This window comes from Carcharodon carcharias, chromosome 12 (assembly GCF_017639515.1).
Source record: "Carcharodon carcharias isolate sCarCar2 chromosome 12, sCarCar2.pri, whole genome shotgun sequence".
Lineage (NCBI taxonomy): Eukaryota > Metazoa > Chordata > Chondrichthyes > Lamniformes > Lamnidae > Carcharodon > Carcharodon carcharias.
In genome coordinates this window covers 104,502,383-104,527,777 of record NC_054478.1, presented here as the reverse complement: position 1 = coordinate 104,527,777, position 25,395 = coordinate 104,502,383, and the positions used below count along the sequence as shown (strand labels likewise).

Below are 25,395 nucleotides of genomic sequence, written 5' to 3'. Positions count from 1 at the left end.
ATGCCAATGTTGCAGCTGTACTGGAACAGCTTGGCTAGGGGCGTGGCTAGTTCTGGAGCACAAGTTTTCAGTACTGTTGCTGGAATATTGTCAGGGCCCGCACAAGTTTTCAGTACTGTTGCTGGAATATTGTCAGGGCCCATAGCCTTTGCAGTATCCAGTGCCTTCAGCCGTTTCTTGATATCACGTGGAGTAAATCGAATTGGCTGAAGACTGGCATCTGTGATGCTGGGGACCTCCTGAGGAGGCCGTGACGGATCATCGACTCGGCACTTATGACTGAAGATTGTTGCAAATGCTTCATTTCATCTTTTGCACTGTTGTGCTGGACTCCTCTATCATTGAGGATGGGGTTATTTTTGGAGCCACCTCCTCCAGTGAGTTGTTTAATTATCTACCACCGTTCACGACAGGATGTGGCGGGACAGTAGAGCTTAGATCTGATCCGTTGGTTGTGGGATTGCTTAGTTCTATCACTTGCTGCTTATGCTTTTTGGCATGCGAGTAGCCTTGTGTTATAGCTTCACCTCATTTATAAGTATGCCTGGGGCTGCTCCTGGCATGCCCTCCTGCACTCTTCATTGAACCAGGGTTGATCCCCTGGCTTGATGGTAATCGTAGAGTGGGGGATAAGCTGGGCCATGAGGTTACAGATTCTGCTGCTGCTGATGGTCCACAGCGCCTCATGGATGCCCAGTCTTGAGTTGCTAGATCTGTTCGAAATGTATCCCATTTAGCATGGTAGAGGTTCCACACAACACGATGGAGGGTATCCTCAATATCTCAATATGAAGGTGGGACTTTGCCTCCGCAATGACTGTGCGGTGGTCACTCCTACAAATACTATGATGGACAGATGCACCTGCGGCTGGCAGGTTGCTGATGATGATGTTGTCAAGTATGTTTTTCCCTCTTGTTGGTTTCCTCACCACCTGCCGCAGACCCAGTCTAACAGGTATGTTATTTAGGACTTGGCCAGCTTGGTCAGTAGTGGTGCTACCAAGCCATTCTTGGTGATGGACATTGATGTCCCCCCACCCAGTGTACATTCTGCGCCCTTGCAACCCTCACTGCTTCTTCCAAAGTGATGATTTGTCAGCTCAGGGAGGGACAATACGTGGTAATCAGCAAGAGGTTTCCTTGCCCATGTTTGACCTGATGCCATGAGACTTCATGGGGTCCGGAGTCAGTGTTGAGGACTCTCAGGGCAATTCCCTCCTGACTGTATACCACTGTGTCACCACCACTGCTGGGTCTGTCCTGAGGGTGGGACAGGACATACCCAGGGATGGTGACTGGGACATTATCTTTAAGATATGATTTCGTGAGGATGACTATGTCAGGCTTTTTGCTTGACTAGTCTATGAGACAAGTCTCTCAATTTTGGCACTAGCCCCCCGATATTAGTAAAGAGGACTTTGCAGGGTTGACAGGGCTGACATTGCTGTTGTCATTTCCGGTGCCTGGGTCGATGCTGGGTGGTCCGCCCGGTTTCATTCCTTTTTTGTGACTTTGTAGCAGTTTGGTGCAATTGAGTGGCTTGCTAGGCCATTTCAGAAGGCACTTATGAGTCAACCACATTGCTGTGGATCTGGAGTCACATATAGGCCAGACAAGGTAAGGACGACGATTTCCTTCCCTAAAGGACATTAGTGAACCAGATGGGTTTTTACGACAATTGACAATAATTAGACCTAATTAGACTTTTAATTCCAGATTTTATTGAATTCAGATTCCACCATCTGCTCTGGTGGAATTCAAACCCAGGTCCCCAGAGCATTATCCTAGGTCTCTGGATTACTAGTCCCCAGTGACAATACCACTACGCCATCGCCTCCCCTATACTTTGTGATGGAAAGGACCCCTTAGTGAAAAGCTACTGGGGGAACTTCATATACCATCAACAGGACTTTGGAGGACTTGCATTGCTCAGGAGGTGAGCATCTTTTACTGCACAGCTTGCAATTGTAGACCAACATAAGAACAGGAGTAGGCCAGTCAGCCCCTCAAGCCTGTTCTGCCATTTAATGAGATCATTGCTGATCTGAATGCTAACTCCATTTACCTAACTTGGTTCCATGTCCCTTAATACAAATGGGTAGCAAAAATCTATCACTCTCAGATTTAAAATTATAAATTGAGCTTGCACCTACTGCTTTATGTGGAGAGAGTTCAATACTTACACTACCCTTTACATGCAGGAGTGTTTCTTAACTTCTCTCCTGAATATTTCTGATTTTCAGGTTATGTACCCCTGCCCTAGACACTGCACCAGCGGAAACACTTTCTCTCTCTCAACCCGATCAATTCTTTTCAGTATCACCATTGGTGGTATACTGCACAGGACAAGGTTTCAATATGTAAAGATATAACGCAACAAATCAAATCACTTCTTAACTTTATATGCTCCAGGGCATCAGATAATATTCTGCATAAACCATGTAAAAAGATAACCTTAAGATAGTTTTAACATCAGCACCAGTCAATACTGAGTTATACCTTTACACATTGTAACATTGACCTGTGCAGCATAGCACCAATGATGGACCAATTAAAATCAAGGGTGCTCAGAGAGCCAGAATTAGATAAGCACAGATCTCTTGGAGGTTTGTGGGGTAAAGACTGAAGTGAGGCCATGGAAGGACTCGAAACAAGGATGGGAATTTTAAAATTGAGGCGTTGCTTGACCATTAGCCAATGTAGGTCATTGAGCATATAGAGGCTTTGGGTGGACGGGACTTTAGTGCAATAAGGACACAGGCAGCTGAGTTTTAGATGACCTCAAGTTTACGGAGGGTAGAACTTGGGAGGTCGACCAGGAACGTGTTGAAATAGTTAACTCTAACAGTAACAAAGGCATAGATGAGGGTTTCAGCAGCTGATTAAGCTGAGGTCGTGGCAGTTTGTTTTGACTATTGCTTTACTACAAAAATGATGCCTATTTATTTCATGCAAGGCCTGGGAGGACGGGTTGGAAAGAGCGTAGTGTTGAATCTTAAAAGCAGGAAAAGACCTCCTCAGCTGATTAATGTATCAGCTTTATGGATAGGAGCCATCTCTGCAATAGCCAGGGTCTTTCCAGCTGGCAGGCTAACCCTAAATGCAACATGGACCTGAAAATTCAGTATGGCTTGGATATTTCTAATAACTCGATCAGTATTGATTGTTACCTTTGGGGCTGAGTCAGTGCTGCTATTTGCTGAAGCATACCAAAAAAACACCTTAACCCGGAACTGATCAACCTTATGCAAATCCTTTCTTTGTTTCTATGTGCGCACATCTCTTCAGAGTTCAATGTCACTACAACTTTCCCAAATTTAAAATATGTATTTTGAAAATTATTGTACAAATATAGTCTTGAGTTTTACTATTTGCGCGCTTCTAAAGTAGGATTGATTTATTTGCTGAAGCAGTGAGAACTGCTTGCTAATATATAGTGGTAGTGATCTGCCTAGGATAAAAGAAAGACGTGCATTTATATAGTGCTTTTTACAACTGCTGAATATCTCAAAGCATATTACAGCCAATATGTACACTTTTTGAAGTACAGTCACTGTTGAAATGTAGAAAACATAAGGACATGTCCTCTGATCATTTCTCCATCCCTCACAGTCTTGTGTTTTCCTCTTCATTTGCTTGTAAGAGTCTCCCATTTTCAATTTCAATGAGCAATATGATTAGGGAAAAGAATATATCAGGTGGTTTCCTGTTGCCTTCCTCGTGTGCTTAAAGGAAATACAAGTTCTCTTCCCAAAGGAAAACCAACCATTATCCCTCAAGCTTTTCCACCATCACCACTGATGATCCATTGTTGTCCATGGCGCATAATTCTGCGCATGGGACCCTGATCAGGGCTTTGGGAGATTTGCAAAAGGACAGGAATAACAACCCCGAGGTCTCAACTGTCCTTGCCACTCTTCTGATACGCACTTAAACCTGTTTCCATTCAAACACCGTGCGTATGGTCTACAGTATACAACTGGAGATGAGAGAAAATTGGTGAGCCCTCCTTTTGGGCAGCAAAAGAATTTTATATATTTTTTTCCTGAAATGGTATGGGGGAAGAATTTTACATTGCATGCACCTTGCCCTATAATAATATGTCCCTTTGATTTGTTTAGACATAATGTTATTTTTTCAGCTACCCTTTATCATGGGTGGTTTCATGTCCATGAAAATCATAGAATCTTGCAACACAAAAAGAGGTTATTTATCCAGTTGTGCTAATGCCAATTGTTTGAAAGAGCTGTCCAATTTAGTCCTATGCCCTAGCTTTTCCTGCATAACTCTGAAAATTAGTTCTCTTCAAATACATGTCCACTTGCCTTTAGAACATTCTTGTGAGTCAGATTCTACCACCCTTTCAGGTAGTGCTTCTGAGTGAAATAATTTTTCCTCACCCCCCCTCTAGCTCTTTTGCAAATTATTTTAAATCTGTGACCTCTGGTTATCGATGCACTTGTCAGAGGAAACAGTTTCTCCATACTTGCTGTGTCACAACCTATGATAATTTTGAATGCATCTGTTAGGTTGTCCCTTAACCTTCTCTACTCCAAGGAGAAAAGACGCAGCATCTCCAATCTGTCCATGTAACTGAAATCCCTCATACCTGGTTTCATCCTGGAAAACCTTCTCTGTATCATCTCCAAAGCATCGATATCCTTTCAAAACTGTGGTGCCCAGAATTGTACACAATACTCAAGTTGAGGCCTAATCTGTGATTTGTAAATGTTTTGTGTGATTTCCATGTTTTTGTATTCAATACCACAATTTACAAAGCCTATATGTTTTATATGTTTTCTTAACTGCCTTATCAACTTACCCTGACACCTTCAAAGATTTGTGAATATGCACCCCCAGGCCTCTCTGCTCTAAGCATATATATTCTTTTGACTTATTATTCTCCTTAACTTTGATTGAACTGAGGGTCTGTCTATCATCATCTGAGTCAATTGGCAGTTTCTGGAACTTTCCAGTTGTTTGTGCTGCATCATTGCCTGAAAGTTCATCGTTGGAGGCTGTTTGTTGTTCAAAATGTTGGTGAAGCTTCAAAGTTGAACCGAAGTAGTTTAAACTGATGTCAGTAGACGCTGCACTTAAATGCACTTTGAGCCTTTCAGCTACAATGCCCCAGTTCCCAGTGGAACCATCTTTTCAGTATAGAGACACCTGGCACAATTTTTTTAATTAAATGTATTCATTCCCCTGTGGTCCTCAGAACATATCCCCTGCAGACTGTTTTATCAGAGAAGGAAAAGTGCAAACATCGAGCACTGGAAATGGGAAGTCATAATTAGATAAAGCAAACTTGTGACATATGTATATAATCTACAAATTTACGCAGCCTTGTTAAATGGACTTTGCTTGTTGCCTGTAGTAGTGCAATGGTTATAACATTTTTTATTCATTTATGGGATATGAGTGTTGCTGGCTAGGCCAGCATTTATTGCCCATCCCTAATTGTCCTTGAGAAGGTGGCTATGTGCTGCCTTCTTGAACCACTGCAGTCCATGTGGTGTAAGCACAGCCACAGTGCTGTAATGGAGGGAGTACCAAGATTTTGACCCAGGAAGAAATTATGATATATTTCCAAGTCAGGATAATGAGTGTCTTGGAGGGGAACTTCCTGGGAGTGGTGTTTCCATGCATCTGCTGCTCTTGTCCTTCTAGATAGTAGTGGCCATCGGTTTGGAAGGTGCTATCCAAGGAGCCTTGGTGAGTTCTTGCCGTGCATCTTGTAGCTGCTACACACTGCTGCCACTGTGCATCGGTGGTGGAGGGAGCGAATGTTTTTGGATGGGGTGCCACTTAAGCAGGCTGTTTTGTCCTGGATGGTGTTGAGCTTCTTGAGCGTTGTTGGAGCTGCACTCATCCAAGCAAGTGAGGAATACCCTATCACACTCCTGACTTGTGCCTTGTAGATGGTGGACAAGCTTTGGGGAGTCAGGAGGTGAGTTACTCCCTGCAGGATTCCTAGCCTCTGACCAGCTCTTGTAGCCACCGTATTTATATGGCAAGACCAGTTTAGTTTCTGTTCAACGGTAACCCCTAGAATGTTGACAGTGTGGGATTCATTGATGGTAATGCCATTGAATGTCAAATGATCATGGCTAATGTTATTAAGACTAAATATGAGACCATTTGAATGAAAGAAATAATTTGCATTTATGTAGCACCTTTCACATTTTCAGGACATCCAAAAGCATTTCACAGTCTATGAATTATTTTGAGGTCACTCTTGTTATGAAGTATCAGCCTGAAGCTATCCTGAGCCAATTTCTACCGTTTCTCTGTCTTGCACTGGTGCAAGGGAGGCATCAGAAGTGTATTTTGTACATTGGAATAGTCTTAGCACTGTAAAACGGCAGATGATTTTATGATACCTGAGTAACTCTGGTATAGGAATATGAAAAATAGTGAAGAAGCTCAGTTTCCTAGAGCACGTAAAGGCCAAAAATCTGATGATAAAGTACTCTGGGTGATGAATTGTAAACTGTCCTGTTTTTACTGTAACTGAAGTTATGAATGTTCAACTTCTTTAAAACAAACATGAATACAAAATAATAATTTGTTTATTCTGCAGAGGAAACCTCTGATGGTGTCAGCAAGTCTGTCCACCGAGTTTTTGCTTCAATGTTTGGTGATCATGTCAGTGATGATGATGAGGAGGAACAGGAACAAAGTGAACAGCTCTCTGCTGGAGAGGTTTTTGCCTTGGAAATGGAGCTACACCGAGAACATAAGAAAATGCAAAGGGTGAGCAGGTCATGACGCAGCACACAGAAAATATTACATTGACATTAGTTGAGTTCAGGAAATATTTTCTGAGGAAAATGATCCCGTAATAAATCATTAGATTAGGTCCATTTCTTTCCTGAAATATTTTCTTTATTCAGTGAAACTTTGTCTAATTGTTTTTCAGGCTTTTTTGTGCAAAATGGCTTGAATGTGGCAGAAGGATGGCAGATGATTTTAAAGAGAGACTGAGTCCAGTTTGCTGATGCATGAGACTTTGTTCTCCTCTTGTTGATTACCATGTTAAATGGTGACTTTCTGGTTTGTAGAAGCTGCAGGAAGCATTTGCCTGCAGATGAGAGTTTAAATTGTGTGTGCAACCGAAATTAAGTTGACACAACATAGTTGTTTACGTTAAGGCTCTTTTATAGATATGTATATAGGTTCAGGCTCCAAAAAAATGGTTTAAACATGAATGGTTTTACTTTTTGAAATAATGAGCTGTAAGGTCAAGATATTGCTCCATTCAAAGCAAACCTAATGCATTTTAATACAGCTGAGTACAGATTTTTCTGCATTTTCTAGATATTAGACATTGTTCAAATAACAGGTTTAATGAATGTGACATCAATGTTACCAGTAAGTAATCTAAAGTTGATACTTGACAAATTCTATGCTAATGTATGGAGAATAATGGATACCTATGAGTGATTAAACATAAGTAATTCATTAAGATTTCAAAAAATGTCATAAGCCATAAGGCCAAACCTAAGCATCTTAGTGCTGAGTTGAGACCACTGTATATTTATTATTCTTTGCACATAGGGAATGAAGACTGTGCAGTATGCAGGACAAGCGAGATTAGGAAAGGGGAGGAGTGAGAGGTGAAGAAGAAGGGGAAGGAGAAAGTAAGAGAGGGGGTTAGGATGGGGTAGAATGGGTAGAAGAGTGAGACAGGGAGTTGGGGAGGGAGAAATGGTGAACAGAAAGAGAGGAGGTGGGTGGTCAGCTAGTCTCTTCAGTGGCGAGCATGGAAAGATTGGACAAATCTGGTTTTGACATGCAAATGTTACTCAGTTGGGAAGTTGGGGAAATGTTATCTTCTGATGCAGAGAATAATGCTCAGTGGGTGGCACCATTCACCAGTGAAGCTCATATAAAGGGGCAGATCAATGCACCATAATGCTATTCAGTGGTGGGGGTCAGGGTCGGGGGGAAAGGGAAGGCTGGTCTATACACTGGGTAGCTGAATGATTGATAGTTCTTTCCATAAAATATAGCTGAGTGGAAGGGAGTACACTCTAAGTAACCACTGGTAAGTTGGGGTGGTTCATCCACAAATGTTAGATTGCAGGATGATGGGGTATGCACCCCAAGTTGGGGTCCCATCTACAGATTGCTGAGGTGGGCCAGGCTAGGCCACTGGGCTGGAGATCAGTAACATTGTTGGCCCAAAAGGCGGCAGAGCCACGACAAAAGTGTGCTTAGCGTAAACAACTGTGTTGTGTCAATTTAGTTGCCGAGGTTTAGATGGACTGTCAGTCACAGAATCAGAAGATCCAGCAAAAACTAATGTCGTATACTCGCTTCGTGCCTCTCTGCTTTCAAATGCACTGCATTGGAGATCAATAAGAGCAGTACAAATAAGTAAAAACTGGGATGATCTGTGACATCATCAAGTTCAATCTCTGATCTATACTGAGCTAGCTAATGTCGGCTCAAGAATTGTCCTTAGTCCCCTGAGATTCATTGAAGAAAAATAAATCATCTCAAACTCTCGCTCTAATTGCCTACTCGTTACTTTTGCTGAACATGTCTGTGTGTAGGTGCAGACAAGGTCTGGCTTAATTATGATACCTTCCACAGCTGGATATCCTGCTGATATCATGAACTGAACCCTTTAATCTGAGTAAGATGCAGGAGGGATGCCTGCTTCTGGAGCAGTACCCAGCATAAATCACTGCCATCATAACAAATGGGGCACAAGAATTATTGGGTAGGGAAGATAAAGAAAGAGGCTGGCCAATCTATGCAGGATCTCAGTGGGATTAGTTGTTTGTTACAATGAAATGTTATTGCTAACTTATATTGGGAATACATGCTTTATTGATAGAGTTGGCAGGAATCTTTATTCCAGATTTTACAAAAGCAAATTAATTATCCAAGCCCGTTTTTGTAGAAACTCCCTCTGTAGAAACTTTGTATTGATACTCTTTAATAGAAAGGCCAGCTGAGGTAACCCTTTTATTGTTGTATTTTGGTAATATAAAGACACAAACATAAAATGTGTCATCTTCGTGGAAATTGTTTCAACACCGCTTCCACTCCTACCTAGATGATAGCCCAATGTCAACTACGTCATTGTGTTGGGACAAGCACAATCTATACATTTCACACCTCTGATGTCAAGAGTATATTGTTCTCTTGTGTAGAGTGATGGTATTATTCTTCATTGTCTTCAGTTTAACCTGAGATATCACTGGTGATCAGAAAGTATGGACGTTCTAGTTGCGAAAAGAAGCAGGGCCAACTATGAAATACTGAGGAAGCTCATTTGAGTGTAATTTGGGAAGGCTGTTGGGTTGGAGTAACAGAGACAGTGGAAGAGATTTGCTGTGGCTGTTAGGCAGAGGCTTTGGTGGAGTGTAAAGCACAAGCCAGCTTACAGTGTAGAAGAGGCAACAATGCTGCTGGGCCAGAGCTCTTGAGCCGAGATTGGTCCCATGGCCCAGGATCACCCGAAGTCCTCGTTTTTTTTCCAGGGTTTTTGGGATTGATAGGGTATTGTAAGGCAACGTTCATAAATTAATTTTGTAGGCAGGAAGGATAGCAGGATCTGGACAAAGCAGAATTTTACTAAGAAGCCCTGCATCAGAAGCAGATGTTTCCCCAAACTTCCCAACTGGGCAACATTTGCACATCATAACCAGATTTGTCCGATCTTTCCATGCTTCCTACTGAAGATGCTTTCTGACCACCCATCTCCTCTCTTTCCCTTCACCATCTTTCCCTCCTAACCCCCTGTCTCACTCCTCTGTCCCTTCCACCCCATCCTGTACCCCTCCTGCTTCCTCTCCTCTCTGTCCTCCTCTTTTCCCTTCTCCTTGCATCAGTGCAATGCCATGCAGCATTGAGTATTCAGAATTGCGGTGAATGTTCAAATAAACAGTAGTTTATTGACAACTATGTAACACTAAGGAGAATGTGACATAAGTTTAAAGGTCCATAATGTAACACAGCATTACTACAGATATCTATTTATTTAATTTCATTGCATTTCTCCTGCAAATGTTGTGGGCATGACACCAAAGATTTTTGATGCAGTTGATATATGTCACTTTGTCCAATACGAAATAATTATGCTGTAATTTCTGTAAGTTTACAGATTGATCTAAATTTAGTTTCAGTCTACTGCTAGCCTGCATGTGGGTTTGAGTGATTTAAAATAGAGAGCAAAACTTGAATGGCTTTTCAACAACATTCCATCTCTGAAATAAAATAATGGTGTGATTAATTATAATTTGACAAAAAGTGATGTGATATTGTACAATCTTATTTGACAAGGATTAGTATCCGATTCCTTTAATTGAATGCCACAAAAATATTGCTATTACATGGATTTGTTATACAATTTAAAATAACTGGGACATGAGGTACTGTGAAAGCCAATGTTTACACTGAGTACTAATGCTTGTAGAAATGTAAACTATTATGTACTATTATCAACAATACTGTAACATGATTTGAGACGTTAGTTTAAATTTTGGAATTTGTGGAGTTTTGACATTAATCTGAAATTTCTCCTTGAATTACAGCTTAGGAATTTTTCAACAAAACAATTGCCCCATATTTTGAAAATACTTAGATCCAGAATAATTAGGAAACGCTAGACCTTTTGGTATCTTTGCAAATATTTTATTGTCTGTTAGATTATTTATTGTAAATTATTTAGATAGTGAGGCCAGTTCGGGACCATGATATGTACTTTTGGTTGCTGTCTCTCAAGAAGGATACAGGTGTATCTCAAAGGCTTTATATAGGAAGAACGAGGAAAGAGGTTCTGCTGAGGGAATACAAACAGCTTGGGGCTAAATTAAAGAGCCGAACCAAAAAAGGTAATAATCTCCGGATTACTACCTGAGCCACAAGCTAATTGGTTCAGGGCCAATAAGATTAAAGAGGTAAATGCATGGTTCAAAGATTGGTGTGTGAGAAATGGGTTCAAATTCATGGGACATTGGCACCAGCACTGGGGAAAGAGAGGGCTATTCTGTTCGGACGGGCTCCACTTGAATTATGCTGGGACCAGTGTCCTGGCAAAATGCATAACTAGCGTTGTAGATGGAGCTTTAAACTAAATAGTTGGGGGGAGGGTTCAGTTGCTTGGAAATATAAAAAATCAAAGTTTAAGGCGTGGGTAAGAGTGCAGGTTAGTGACGAGGCTGATTGTTACCAAAAAGTGAAAGGAAGGGACAGTGTGTGTGAACGCCATATTGCACCAAAGAATCATATAAGAGTAGGGAAAATTGACAGTAGGGCAAACTGAAAGGCTTTGTATCTGAATGTGCATAGCATTCGGAATAAAACAAATGAATTAACAGCGCAAGTAGAGATAAATAGGTATGATTTGGTGGCGATTACTGAGATGTGCTTATAGGGAGAACAGGTTTGGGAGTTGAACATCCAAGGGTACTCAGTGTTTTGGAAGGATAAGCAGGAAGGAAAAGGAGGTGGTGTAGCTTTGTTAGTAAATAAAGAGATCAGTGAGGAATTATATAGGCACTGGAGAGCAAGATGTAGAGTCAGCCTGGGTAGAAATAGGAAATAGCAAGGAAAATAAGTCCCTGGTGGGAGTAATCTATAGGTCCCCAAACAGTAGTTCAGCAGTAAGGCACAGTATAAACCAGGAAATACTGGGAGCATGTAGGAAAGGCATGGCAATAATCATGGGTGATTTTAATATGCATATAGACTGGACTAATCAAATTGGCAAGGGTAGCTTCGAGGGAGAGTTTATTGAGTGTATTAGAGATTGTTTCTTGGAGCAATATGTTGTGGAACCAACCAGGGAGCAGGCTATTCTGGATTTGGTTTTGGGTAATGAAGTGAGATTAACTAATGATCTCAGAGTAAAGGATCCTCTAGGGAAGAGTGATCATAGCATGCTAGAATTTCAAGTTCAGTTTGAGAGCGAGAAACTTGAGTCCCACAATAATGTTCTGGAGTTAAGCAAAGGTAACTACATAGGCATGAGGGCAGATTTGGCCCTAGTGGACTGGGAAGGAAGACTACAACATAAGATAGTTGATGAACAGTGGCAGATATTTAAGGAGATATTCAATTCCTCCCAAGTAAAGTATATTCCAAAGAGGAAGAAAGATGGTAAGAGGGGGAAAAAGCATCCAAGGCTAAGCAAGGAAATTAAAGATAACATAAAGGCAAAAACTAAGGCATACCAAATTGCAAAGGTCAGTTTCAAGCTGGAAGATTGGGAAACTTTTAAAGATCAACAAAGGGTTACTAAAAAAAATAATAATAAGAGCAAAGCTAAATTATGAAAGAAAACTAGTGCAAAATGTAAAAGCTGATAGCAAAAGCTTCTACAAGTATGTAAAAGGAAAGAGAGTAGCTAAAGTGAACGTTGGTCCCTTGGAGGATGAGACTGAGGAGTTAATAGTGGGGAACACAGAAATGGCAGAGATGCTTAATCAATATTTTGCCTCAGTTTTCACAGTGGAGGACACTATTACCATCCTAATAGTTACAGGTAGTGCAGAGGGTATAGAGAAGGAGGAACTGAGAACAATCACCATCACTAGAGAAAAAGTACTGAGCAAACTATTGGGATTAAAGAATGACAAGACCCCAGGACCTGATGGCCTACATCCCAGGGTCTTAAAGGAAGTGGCAGCAGGGATAGTGGATGCATTGGCTATAATATTCCAAAATTTCCTGGATTCTGGAAAGGTTCCAGTGAATTGGAAAATGCTAATATAACACCCTTATTCAAAAAGTGGGGGAGGCAGAAAGTAGGAAACTATAGACCAGTTAGTTTAACGTCTGTCATTGGGAAATTGTTGGGATCCATTATTAAAGAAGTAGTAATGGGGCATTTGGAAAGTCAAAATGCAATCCATTAGAGTCAGCAAAGTTTTATGAAGAGTAAATCATGTCTGACTAATTTGCTAGAGTTCTTTGAAGATGTGACAAGCAAAGTGGATAATGGGGATCCTGTAGATGTGGTATATCTGGACTTCCAGAAGGCCTTTGACAACGTGCCACACAAAAGATTAATACACAAGATAAGATCACTCGGAGTTAGGGGTAATATGTTAGCTTGGATAGAGGATTGGCTAACCAACAGAAAGCAGAGAGTCGGGATAAATGGGTCCTTTTCTGGATGGCAAGCTGTAACTAGTGGGTTGCCACAGGGTTCGGTCCTTGGGCCCCAACTATTTACAATCTATATTAATGACTTGGATTCAGGGATAGAAGGTAATATAGTTAAATTTGCAGATGACACCAAAATAGGCGGGAAAGTGAATTGCAATGAAGAAATAAGAAATTTACAAATGGATATGGACAGATGAGGTGAATGGGCCAAAATTTGGCAGATGGAGTTTAAAGTGGATAAGTGTGAGGTTATCCATTTTAGTTGGAAGAATAAAAAGGCAACTTATTATTTAAATGGAGAGAAACTTCAGAATGCTTCAGTGCAGAGGGATCTGGGTGTCCTCGTGCGTGAATTGATGAAAGCTAGTATGCAGGTACAGCAGGTAATAAAGAAGGGAAATGGAATTTTGGCATTTATTGCTAAAGGAATAGAGTATAAAAATAGGGAAGTGTTGTTGCAGCTGTACAAGGCATTAGTGAGACCGCACCTGGAGTACTGTGCACAGTTTTGGTCCCCTTACTTGAGGAAGGATGTAGTTGCATTGGAGGCGGTTCAGAGGAGGTTGACTAGATTGATTCCAAAGATGCGGGGCTTGTCTTATGAGGAGAGATTGAGCAATTTACGCCTATACTCACAAGAGTTTAGAAGGTGAGAAGAGATCTAATTGAGGTATATAAGATGCTAAAGGGGATAGACAAAGTAGACATGGAGCGGATGTTTCTCCTTGTGGGGCATTCTAGAATGAGAGGCCATAGTTTTAGACTAAGGGGTGGCAGATTTAAATCAGAGCTGAGGAGAAATTACTTTTCTCAAAGGGTCGTGAATCTGTGGAATTCACTTCCTCAGAGTGCAGTGGATGCTGGGACGCTGAATAAATTCAAGGAGGAGATAGACAGATTTTTAATTAGTAACAGGTTGAAAGATTATGGGGAGAGGGTGGGATTGGAGTTGAGGCCGAAATTAGATCAGCCATGATCGTATTGAATGATGGTGTAGGCTCGAGGGGCTGAATTGCCTACTCCTGCTCCTAGTTCTTATGTTTAGAGAAGAGTAAACAGGATGATTCCAGACTTTTTAAGTTTTGAAGAAAGGTACAAGTGACTAAATTTATATTTGCTGGAGAATAGAAGTTTTAGAAAAACTATGATACTGATTTGAAAATAATGAAATATGTAGATATGCTTGAAGGAAGCAGCTATTTAACTTAAACAATGAGAGTTGGAAAAATTGGCACAATTCCAAAGTTTACAAGCCATAAGAAAAAATAAAGATTGAAAAAATAGTTCCCTATGAGGTAATAAAAGTGGGGAATTGGCCTTTGGAGAAGTTCATTTGGGGTCAGTTAAGACTATTAAATCAGAATTAGATTAACATTTGTTGAGAAGGAGATTTGAGGGTTTTGAACAAATTAAGCTCTGTTTGATGTTATTTTCGGGGCGGGGGGGCGGGGGTGGTAGGCAAAAGAACTTCATTTTTCTTGAAATATGGATTTTGAAGAGGTGTCTATGCCCAAAGTCCATGGTATAGAATGACCATGGACTGAGCTTGATGGGGCTATATGCACTCTGAACTTCATGGTTGTTCAAACACTCAAAGATGGAAAAAAATGCTTCAATCTTGATATTCTATATAACACAAAAAATGGTACCTATGAAGACTTGGGAATTTAACTTTTATCTTTTTTGCTTTTCTTTCTCCCCATCCCCTCAAACATTTTAGGAGAGGCGCCCTCGGAGTAAACTCCCTAAAGCTTTGCGAGGTCTCATGGGAGAAGCTAACATCAGGTTTGCGCGAGGAGACCGAGAAGAAGCTGTGATGATGTGTATGGAAATCATTAGACAAGGTACAGGAGTGCTTGGTTTACACACTGTTTGAAGGTCAAATCTTTGTCTGCAAAGTTATAGATCTCCAAACCTATTGAAGTTACTGTGAAAGATATACCAAAGTATGAATTCAGAATTTTTAAATATATTTGCTCATAGAATGTAAGCATAGCTAGCAAGGCCAGCATTTGTTGCCCACCTCTAATTGCCCTTGAGAAGGTGATGGGTAGCTGCCTTCTGATGAAAGGTCATTGAGATGCTGCCAGACTTGCTGAATAGTTCCAGCAATTTCTATTTTGATTTATGAATTTAAAATGTTGCCATCAATTAGTGAAATTGTTAGAATTAATTGAGATTTCCACGACCATTATTGGCCCAGACCTTCTGGTCGGTGGTAATGCTCTGTGCATTGCCATTGCCCACAAAGCTTTCTGCGCCCTGACATAACTGCCCATTTTCAGTCGAGACTTCCAACCTCAGCTGAAGCATAAGTGGGCTAATGGAGCCTCGCCAGGGTAAATGCAGCAAGTGCAGGAGAGTCGAAGGAAGGAGAGGACATGCCTCCTTTCCAAGGCACTAGCTGCTGTAAAAAAGGTAAAAGTCTTTTAATGAATGAGCGTAGTCTAGTGAATGGTTGAGTGAGAGAGTGGGTTGTTGGGTCGGAGTGGTCAGTTGGGTTGGAGGCGGGGTGGTCAGGTCAGGTAGGTGGTTGTGGGGTGGGGTGATTGTTGGGAGTTGGTTGTGGTGCTCAGTTCAGTTATGCCGGCTAATCTCTGAGTTAGACCAGGTATTAACCAGTGTGACATTTCCCGGCTAAGTACTGGGTAAGTCCCACATATCTGGCCAAAGTCTCTGACACTGAGCTCAATGTCGGAAACATTCATGGAGGGTCCCGGGCCGTGCAAATCAAACCACTGGAACTTTAAACTTCCCGGGCAGTTATGGTGCACGTGTATGATCTTCCTCAAGGTTCTTACACTCAACACAGACGTAAGCCCGGATTTCATTGCTCTGGATATCGGAAGATTTGGGCCCTTGTGTTTACGTTCTCTAGAATTCATTCAGTTTATTTGATTCTTTTCCAACATTCAGAAAATTTTTGTTTTATAATCTCTGGAGCGAATTTATAGTTCATGAGCACTGCACATTTATATACTTCGCCATACTATTAAATTGCGCAGTCATACTGTGCCTAAAAATTGATATACAGATCTGCATTGCATGTCCAGCATTCAACGCATAAGAATCCAAGAAATAGAGGCAAGCGTAGACTATACGCCACTCCCTTGAGCCCACTTTGCCATTCAGTACGATCATGGCTAATCTTCTGCCTCAACTACACTTTGCTGCCCGCTCCCCATATCACTTGACTCACTGAGAGACCAAAGATCTGACCATTTCAGCCTTAAATATACTCAAAGATGGAGCAATCACAACCCTCAAGGGGGTAGAGAATTACAAAGATCCACAAGCCTCAAGTAAAGAAATTTATCCTTATCCCAGTCCTAAATGATTGACCCTTTATCCTGAGACTGTGCCCTTGCGTTCTACAGTGATGAGAAGCTTCCACCTTTTGGCAGATTGCCAACATTATGTCTCAGAAATCCGGCAGTTTAAATATATGTTCCGATCTTCTGGGGTAGCCCAAAGTATTAAGCTTAAAAAGAATCACAACTCAGCTGCCACTCAGTGCGAGCACAAATTGACTGCAGTATTGTGATTGGAGCAGCAGCGAATGCTGGAGAGACAGAGGTGCACCTCCAATCACAGATTCTAGCTCCCCTGTGCTTGCTGGTCCAGCTTTTCCAATCACAGGTGCCCCCCTCCTCCCCTGCTCCAGCTCTTGCTGCTCCTCCAGAGTCAGAATCCATGATTGGAGGAGCAGCAAAGAATGGTTACTGTGACCGGTTCTGCTTCTGCCATACAGGTGACTTTCAGCTACACTGTCAGCAATCTCTTTTCAACCAGCTGCTGGATGGTAAGTCTGCTTGTTCGACATCCTCCAGCCGGCAGGAGAAGAAGCAGAGAAAGAGAAAAGATGAGGAGATGTCAGTAAATCCGGAAGATCTCCACCAATAACGAAGCTGGGAGCAGTCCTATGGGTGCCACCACTCATCCTTGCATTAGTCTGGTCCTGGCTGTCATCCACACAGGCAGGGCTTGGGTTCTTGGTTGACCTTTCACCTTTTTGTACTGACAGAACCCGGATGTGTTTTGAGGATGACGTTTTGAAGGGAGGTGAGAAATGGCGAAAATTTACAGAAGCACCGTTAAATGGGAGAGTTGGGGACCCGGGTCTGGGCCTGGTGCCCATAAGGGACCCGCCGGTTGCCATTTACTATTCAGCTTTTTCCACCTCAGATCAGTATCATGATTTTCAGAACATGTGACATTGCTGTTCACCAGTTACTTGTGAGATGTTCCTAGTAGTTGACAGTATTATATAATTTGATTTGCCTTCTTATCTGTTTTTCTGCTTATCCTGATTTGCTTGGCTTTCCAGTTTCCTATACAGAATGCTGTTTGGTAATCTTGAATTACCCTTGTAAATGACAGCCTGAGCAGCGTTGCCACAATGCAGATAGTTTTGGTGGATTTAAGGATATTTTGATTGCTAATTTGTCCTGCTGTTAAATGCACATAAAATATAGCAAGATTTTCAAGAAAAGCAAACCAGACAACATAACAGTTGCCTTTGATTTTTCTTCTGAAATTTCTTTCTGGCTTCTGAGGGTAATTGAGTGTGAATCCAACATTTTAACCCGACTTATTAACTATGACTATCTGCATTCCAGTAGTCTCTCAGCTATATTCCCAACAGAATGTTTCACATAGTATTTGATCATCTGTGTTTCTATTCTTTTGTTGACAATCTCTGTCCATACAGCTTATCAAAAAGTTTAACTAACACAGCATCAAATGCTTTGTTTGCGAAGGTGATTGTTAATTTTTTTTACACTCTAATGCCTACATTATAAATGCCTTTCATGATTTTTTAAAGATCTAAATTGTGTCATCTTTTAATATTTCTGCAATAATAAAGCTGTTTCAGTTCAGTTATTTCTATCAATTGTATGCTATTGGTTGCAACTGTTCAGAGGAGAAAAACTGCTCCTTCCTGACAAGCACTTTTTTTACATTAAAGACATAGATGCATGTTGTTCTTGCAGCATGTTGGATTTAGTCACTCCTTTTATACCTAGGATCCAAACCAGTCAGTTAAGACAGTGTTTGTAAAACTTTGACACTCAAAGATTTATGAATACATTTAAGATTATATTCTGTTGTTAGTTTGGACTTCACGCCGTATTACTTGCACTAATTGCATTGAATGTTGAAATGCTGAGGTCAATTTTATACAAATGCATTGGTCCACAATCTTGATGTGGTAATAGAAGATAAACAAAGGAAAAATCAATGTCTCTACCCACTTGAAGTCAAATAATTCCACCCATTTGAAATAACCTAGAAGCATTTGAATTGACTACAGATCATAAAGTGCTTTGATTACATGATATCTTGTCACAAAAGACCTTTTTGTCTTCACCACTCATATACCAGGTTCTGGATTTCCCAGCCATGGGAAACAATCTCTCAGCCTCTACCCTGTCAATCCCCTTCAGAACCATTGTATGTTTCAGTGAGATCACCAATAATTTTTCAAAACTCCAGAGGGTCTCGACTCAACCTTTCATCATAGGACAACCCTCTCATCCCAGGAACCAATCTAGTGAAACTTTGCTGTATCACCTCCAAGGCCAGTATATTCTTCCTTAGATATGGAGAACAAAACTGCACTCTAGTACAGTCTCTAGGTGTGATCTCACCAAAGGTTTGTACAATTGCTTTTTCTTATACTCCAATCCCTTGTAATAAAGGCCAAGATGCTATTTGGCTTCCTAATTGCTTGCTGTGCCAGGGTGCTTGTGTTCCTTGTACGAGTATGCCCAAGTCTTGCTGAACATCAACATTTAGATGTATCACGTGTTTAAAAGAAATATTCTGCTTTTCTATTTTTACTACCAAAGTGAATAAATTCTCACTTCCCCATGTTGTACAGCAAATGCCAACATGTTGCCTGTTCACTTAAACTGTCTATATCTCTGTAGCTTCTTTGTGTCCTCACAGCTTATATTCCCACCCAGTTTTTAATCGTCAGCAAACGTGGGTACATTACTCTTGGTTTCTTTGTTTAAGTCATTAATATAGATTGTAAATAGCTAAGGCTTCAGCCCTGATTCTTGCAGCACTCCATTGGTTATAGGCTGCCAACTTGAAAATGCTCCTTTTATCTCTACTCTCTTCTTTCTGTCCGTTAACAAATGACTTCCCCATGCTAATAAATTACCCCCAACTTGATGAGCTCTTACCTTGCATATTAACTTTTTGTGTGGCACCATAACAAATGCCTTTTGGAAATCCATGTATATTACATCTACTGGGTCACCTTTATCTATCCTACTGGTTACATTAAAAAAAAACTCTTCATAAATTTTTCAAACTATATCCCTTTTGTAAAACCATGTTGACTTGGTCTGATCATAATATGATTTTCGAAGTACACTGTTAAGACTTCCATAGATTCCAGCATTTTTCTGATGACTGCTTTCAGGCTGACTTCCCTGTAGTTCTCAGCTTTCTCTTTCTCTTCTTTCTTGAACAGCAATGTTACATTTGCTACGTTCCAATCTATTGGGACTGTTGTAGAACCTAGGGAATTTTGGAAAATCAAAACCAGTACATCCACTATCTCTGCAGGGGGAAGCAGTGGCATAGTGGTATTGTCACTGAACTAGTAATTGCTGGGTCAAAATCCTTGAACTCCCTCCCTAACAGCACTGTGGGTGTACCTAAAGCACAGGGACTGCAGCAGGTTTAAGAAGGCAGCTCACCACCACCTTTTCAAATTAGGGGTGGGCAATAAATGCTGGCCTTGCCAGCGATGCCCACATCCCGTAAATGAATAAGTAAAAAATAACCCAAGATAATGCTTTGCGTACCAGGGTTCAAATCCCATGGCAGATAGTGAAATTTGAATTCAAGAAAAATCTGTAATTAAAAGTCTAATGATGACCATGATACCATTGTCGATTGTCATACAAATCCATCTGGTTCACTCATGTCCTTTAGGGAAGGAAATCTGCTGTCCTTACCTGGTCTGGTCTACATGTGACTCCAGACCCACAACAATACGGTTGATTCTTAATTGCCCTCTGAAGCAGCCTAGCAAACCACTCAGTTATTGTAACAAACCGCTACGAAGTTTATAAGAAATGAAACCGGACAGACCACTTGGCATCGACCTACACCATATGGACTGCAGCAGTTCAAGAAGGCAGCTCAACACCACCACCTTAATTACAATTAGGGATGGGCAATAAATGCTGGCCTAGCCAGCGACGCCCAATCTCCATGAATGAATTAAAAAAAGCTACCTCTTTTAGATCCCTAGAATTCAGGGGCCTTTTTTGTTTTGGATGTTAGTCCCTTAAGTTTCCCCAATACTTTTTCTCTGGTGATATTAATTATCTTAAGTTTCTCACTCTTATTAGCCCCTTGGTTATCCTCAATTTCTGGTATGCAATTTGTGTCTTTTCCTGAAGACAGACACAAAATATTTATTCAATGTCTCTGCCATTTCCTCATTTCCCATGATAATTCCTCCTGTCTCTGCCTCTAAGGGACCAACATTTACTTTAGCTAATCACTTTTTCATGTACTTGTAAAGGCTCTTAATAAAGAAAGAAAAAAATAGAATGAGTAAACTAGATAGGAACATGAAAATTGATTTTTAAAATTCATTCACAGGATGTGGGCGTTGCCTAGCCAGCGACACCCACACCCAGTAAATGAAAAAAAAAGAAAGTCAGTTTTCATGTTTCTGGCCAGTTTATTCATTCTATTTTTTTCACTCTTCATTAACTTTTTGGTCACCATTTGCTGGTTTCTAAAGCTCTTTCAATCCTCAAACTTACGATGATCCTTAGCAACATTAGCAACCCCTTCTTTTAATCTAATACTATCCTTAACTTCCCTAGTAAACAACGGATGGATCTTTCTGGCTGACTTCTTGTTTTTTAATGGAATATATTTTTGTTGAACATTTTGAAGCATTTCTTTAAATGTTTCCCACTGCTTATTTACTGCCCTACCTTTTAGTCTTGTTAAGGGGAATACAGTAAGAACTTACTGAAAGGGAATTACTCCAAGCAGTCAGTGCCATCAAGTACATTAACAGTTAAGGGCTACCAGATGAGCTTTGCACACCCTTAGAGCCTGCAAACACCAGAAAGACCCTGGGAACTAGACTAGAGACGGAGGATGGAAACAATATAGATTAGGTGTCCTGGGAACTAGACTGGAGACAAAGATTGAAAATATGATAGATTAAGTGCACTCTTCAGCAAATAAGGAAAGGCCAGATGGCTTTAGCTTAGACTGGGGGAGAAAGCTTTGCCTGGGTGTAAGGGGATGTATGTACCTATATGTTGACATGATTGGAATCTGAACAATGTTCTTGTATGTGACCAGTAATGTATAAATATGCTGAACACTTGTAATTTAACAGAGTGCTACCTCATGCTCCTTGAGGTGGCTCTCTCCTTGCAATTGCTCGAATGAACGATCGTAACCTGTACCTGAGCCTCCTGTGGTTCGTTCATCAAAGTTACTACAACAGTCTATTTACCCAATAAACAGTAGCCAGCTCACCCCTCATACTCATGTTATTTGCTTAAGTTTAAAGGCAGATTCTTCAGATGGCAGGGTTTCCTGCCCTGCCACCTGAAGTATTGATGGGAACCTCATTCCTGCCGATCACAGCAGTCCCAAAGCAACTTAATGCTCCAAGGAGTGTTAATTGGCTGGAGGTTGGATTTCCGCCCATCACTCGGGCAAAAGTCCCACCTCATAGAGCTGCTGGCTAATCCGAATGGCCAGCAGCTTTGTAGTCTCAGTAGTGCAGTGGCCAGGACTGGGGCTAGAAGCAGCCCTCAGATTATAAGTCCCAGAGTCCAGGACCAGATGACTGCTAGAGAGGGTGAGGTCTCAAGATGGAGGGGGAAGGTGAAACCCAGGGGAGTAGTGAGAGAGGTCTGGGTCCTTGATGGAGAGGAACTGGGGAAAGTGGAGCACCCTTGGGGGAGGGGGATGGGGGCAGATCTAAGGTGGGGTGCAGGAGGAAAGGGGCCCTTGTTGGAGGTGCCCCTCCCTTCTGCCCAAGGCTTAAGCTGCCGATCTTCCCCCGCTATCTTCCCTCTGGTCCTGAACTCCCACCAGCTACGAAGTTGAGGCAACCCTTAAGTTGCATGCCTGCGTAGAATTGTGTACAGGTCAGAGGAGGGCGATGGGTAGGCCACCTGGTGAATTTTACACCCCCCCACCCCCAGCCTGCAAACTCACCGGTGGGGTAATGTAAAGTTCTGCCCTAAGGTTCTTGTTTGTGATTGGAGTATACAGCGTTCAAACAATATGGAATTCAGTTGTATTATGACCACTTTTTCCTGGAGGATCTTTTGCTATGAGATTACTAATTAACCCTGTTTTATTATGCTGGATCTAAAATAACTTTATCCATTGTTATAATTGTTTAACTGCTATTAGAAGACCTATAAACTACTCCCATCAGCATTTTCTGACCCTTGTTAATGCTAATCACCACCCATGCTGGTTCCATATCCTGATCATCTGAGACAAGATCTGTTCTTACTGCTGTCCTTACATCAGGGCAACTGTCTTAGAGTGGCCCAGACTGCGGAACCTTGATGTTATATTTGATACTAGGGTGAGCCTTTGACCACATCTGCTTCATCTCTGGTGCTGTTTACTTCCACCCCTTTAACATGGTCAGACTACACTCTTCCCTCAGCTCATCCACTGTTGAAACCTTCATCCATGCATTTGCTACCTTTAGACTTAACTTTTCTAATGCTCTCCTGGTTGGCTTCCTATCTTCAAACCTACGAAAACCTGAGCTCATTTGAAACTCTGCATCCTGAATCCTAACTCGAACCAAGTCCCATTCACCCATCTTCCCTTTGTTTCTGAACAATATTACATATTCTGATTATTTCATTAAGGCCCTTCACATATAATCTGGATAGAGATTGATTAAAATAATTTTTCTGGTATCTAAACAGTTGGAATGTAAGAAGTTTTGTGATGTTCTGAGTAGTTTACTATGATAGACTACCTAGCAAAGACAATGAAGTAACTTCATTTACTGATCAAAATATCCTCGCTTTTGATATATATTTCACCACTTTGTTTTCTTTTTTCTAGCTCCTCTTGCCTATGAGCCCTTTTCCACTCTTGCAATGATTTATGAAGATCAAGGAGACATGGAGAAATCATTGCAATTTGGACTGATTGCAGCTCACCTGAATCCAAGTGACCCAGAGGAGTGGGTGAAATTGGCTGAAATGTCCCTTGAACAAGACAATATCAAGCAAGCTATTTTCTGTTATTCAAAAGGTACTGTAAGTTTATCTTAGATGGAAATTAGACTTGAATGGCTACTTCAGTCCAGTGCTTTTGGTCCCAGACTAGCAACCCAATGGTTGTCAACTCAAATCCCACCATTTTAAATCGTAAAATTGTAGTCAATAAATCTAGTAATTTATGGGCTGACACCAAAACAATAACCACAAAAATTACCAGATTGTCATTAAAAACACAACTGCTTAACTAATGCCCTTTAGGAAAGGGAACTTGCTAGTTCTGTTCAAACTGGCCTACATATGACTCATGCACTATATGGTCGATTCTTTAATGCCCTCTAAAGGGACCCAGAAAGCCACCGAATTGTAAACAATAGGTACCAATTTGGATCGTCTTATTGTCATTGATCCAGACACACGTCAGGATAAGGCTCAGGTAATTCCAGTCAACCTTGCGAAGCCCTCTTCAACAACACGGTACCCAGTTAGGAGAGTCGCCTCACTTTACAGTTAATCAACAGACTGATATTTCCATACACACAGAGTTATATCTATCAGCCAATTTCCCAGAGTTTTCTTTTGCCATCCCTGGATATGCCCTGTCACATCAGTGGGATAGGAACAGGAATAGACCTTTTTGCCTTGAGCCAATTTTGCCATTCAGTGAGGTCATCTTTGAATTCTGACCTAATTCCATGTTTCAGGAAAGATCCACCAGAGGTGAGGGCAGAGTGTACACTCAAGTGGGAGAAGCCTGATTGTCCTCAGCATTGACTTTGGGCCCCATGAGGTCTTATGGCCTCATGTCAAACATGGGCAAGAAAATCTGCCAATTGTTATCTACCACCCTCTCCTTCAGCTGTTGAATCAATGCTCTTCTGTGTGGAACATCAAGACCTCAGGGAAGCAAGGGAACGGAATATACTCTGAATGGAGGACCTCAATGACCGAGTTGGCCGAGTCTTGAAAGACGTAGCTGCCAGCCTGAACCTGTGTCAGATAGTGCGAAGCATCACAAGGGATTAACATACTTGACCATGTTTTCAGTGACTTACCTCTTTCAGACATGTTAGCCTGTGATTATGTTGTTAGAAGTGACAACTGCACAGTGTTGTATTCACTACGAGGGCAGTCTTTAGTGTGTAGTGTGATGCTACCATCATGCTGAACAGGACAGCTACAAGATCCAGCAGTCCAAAACTGGCTATCTCTGGGATTGCTGTGGTCCATCAGACCAGCAGCAGAATTGTACACAGAACAATCTGTAACTACGTGGCCCAGCACATTCCCCTACTCTGTGATTATCATCAATCCAAGAGGCCAATCCTGGTTTAATCTGGGGTGTAGAATACTGCCAGAGCAGTACCAGACAATGTACAGAATGAGGTGTGGCCCCAGTAATGCTGCTCCACAGCCTGCTAAGTAACAAAGGAAGATGCTGTAGGTAGAGTTAAACAGTACCGTAGTCAACAGATCAGAGGAAAGCTCTGTAGCTGTACCATATCGTTGTGTGTAGTGGTGGAGTACCAGGCAACTGATTGGTGGAGAGGCTTCAGGAAGGAACATCGCCATCTTCAACCTTGTGGAGCTCAGCAAGTGACTGCAAGAGATGAGGCTGAAGTATTTGCATGAATCTTCAGCCAAAATCTGAACTTACTCAACCTCCTGAGTTGAGTAGCCTAATATCTGCTACTGCTGTTATAAAATGCCTTAGAGTTTTACATTTTTATGGCAGGTCTCTGCGAACAGGTTACTAAATTTGCAGCACTTTGTATTTTTATAATAAGTCTTTGAATATTAAAGATAGTCAGTTTAGATATTGGAGATATATGATTAGATTTGTTTTTATGTATTAGTGTGCATGGCTATTCAAATTATTTTTGATTACTGGCTTTGTCCAGACTGCCACAAATTCAAGATTTTTCATGTATCTGACCATGTACTCTAAATCCTTCATGCAGCAACAGTGGTCATTTTTCTGACACCTGGTTTCAATTGCAAGATT

General features: G+C 41.3%; 1 protein-coding gene across 1 annotated transcript in view; it reads left to right on the top strand.

Moving 5' to 3' along the window:
- The window catches only part of gtf3c3 (general transcription factor IIIC, polypeptide 3), a 66,115-nt gene that overhangs the window by 5,316 nt on the left and 35,404 nt on the right, over window positions 1–25,395 (top strand). The window contains exons 3-5 of the mRNA XM_041201147.1: window positions 6,584–6,756; window positions 14,849–14,972; window positions 23,233–23,424. Coding sequence (XP_041057081.1) covers window positions 6,584–6,756; window positions 14,849–14,972; window positions 23,233–23,424 — 489 coding nt within the window. The remainder of the gene's footprint in view (window positions 1–6,583; window positions 6,757–14,848; window positions 14,973–23,232; window positions 23,425–25,395) is intronic.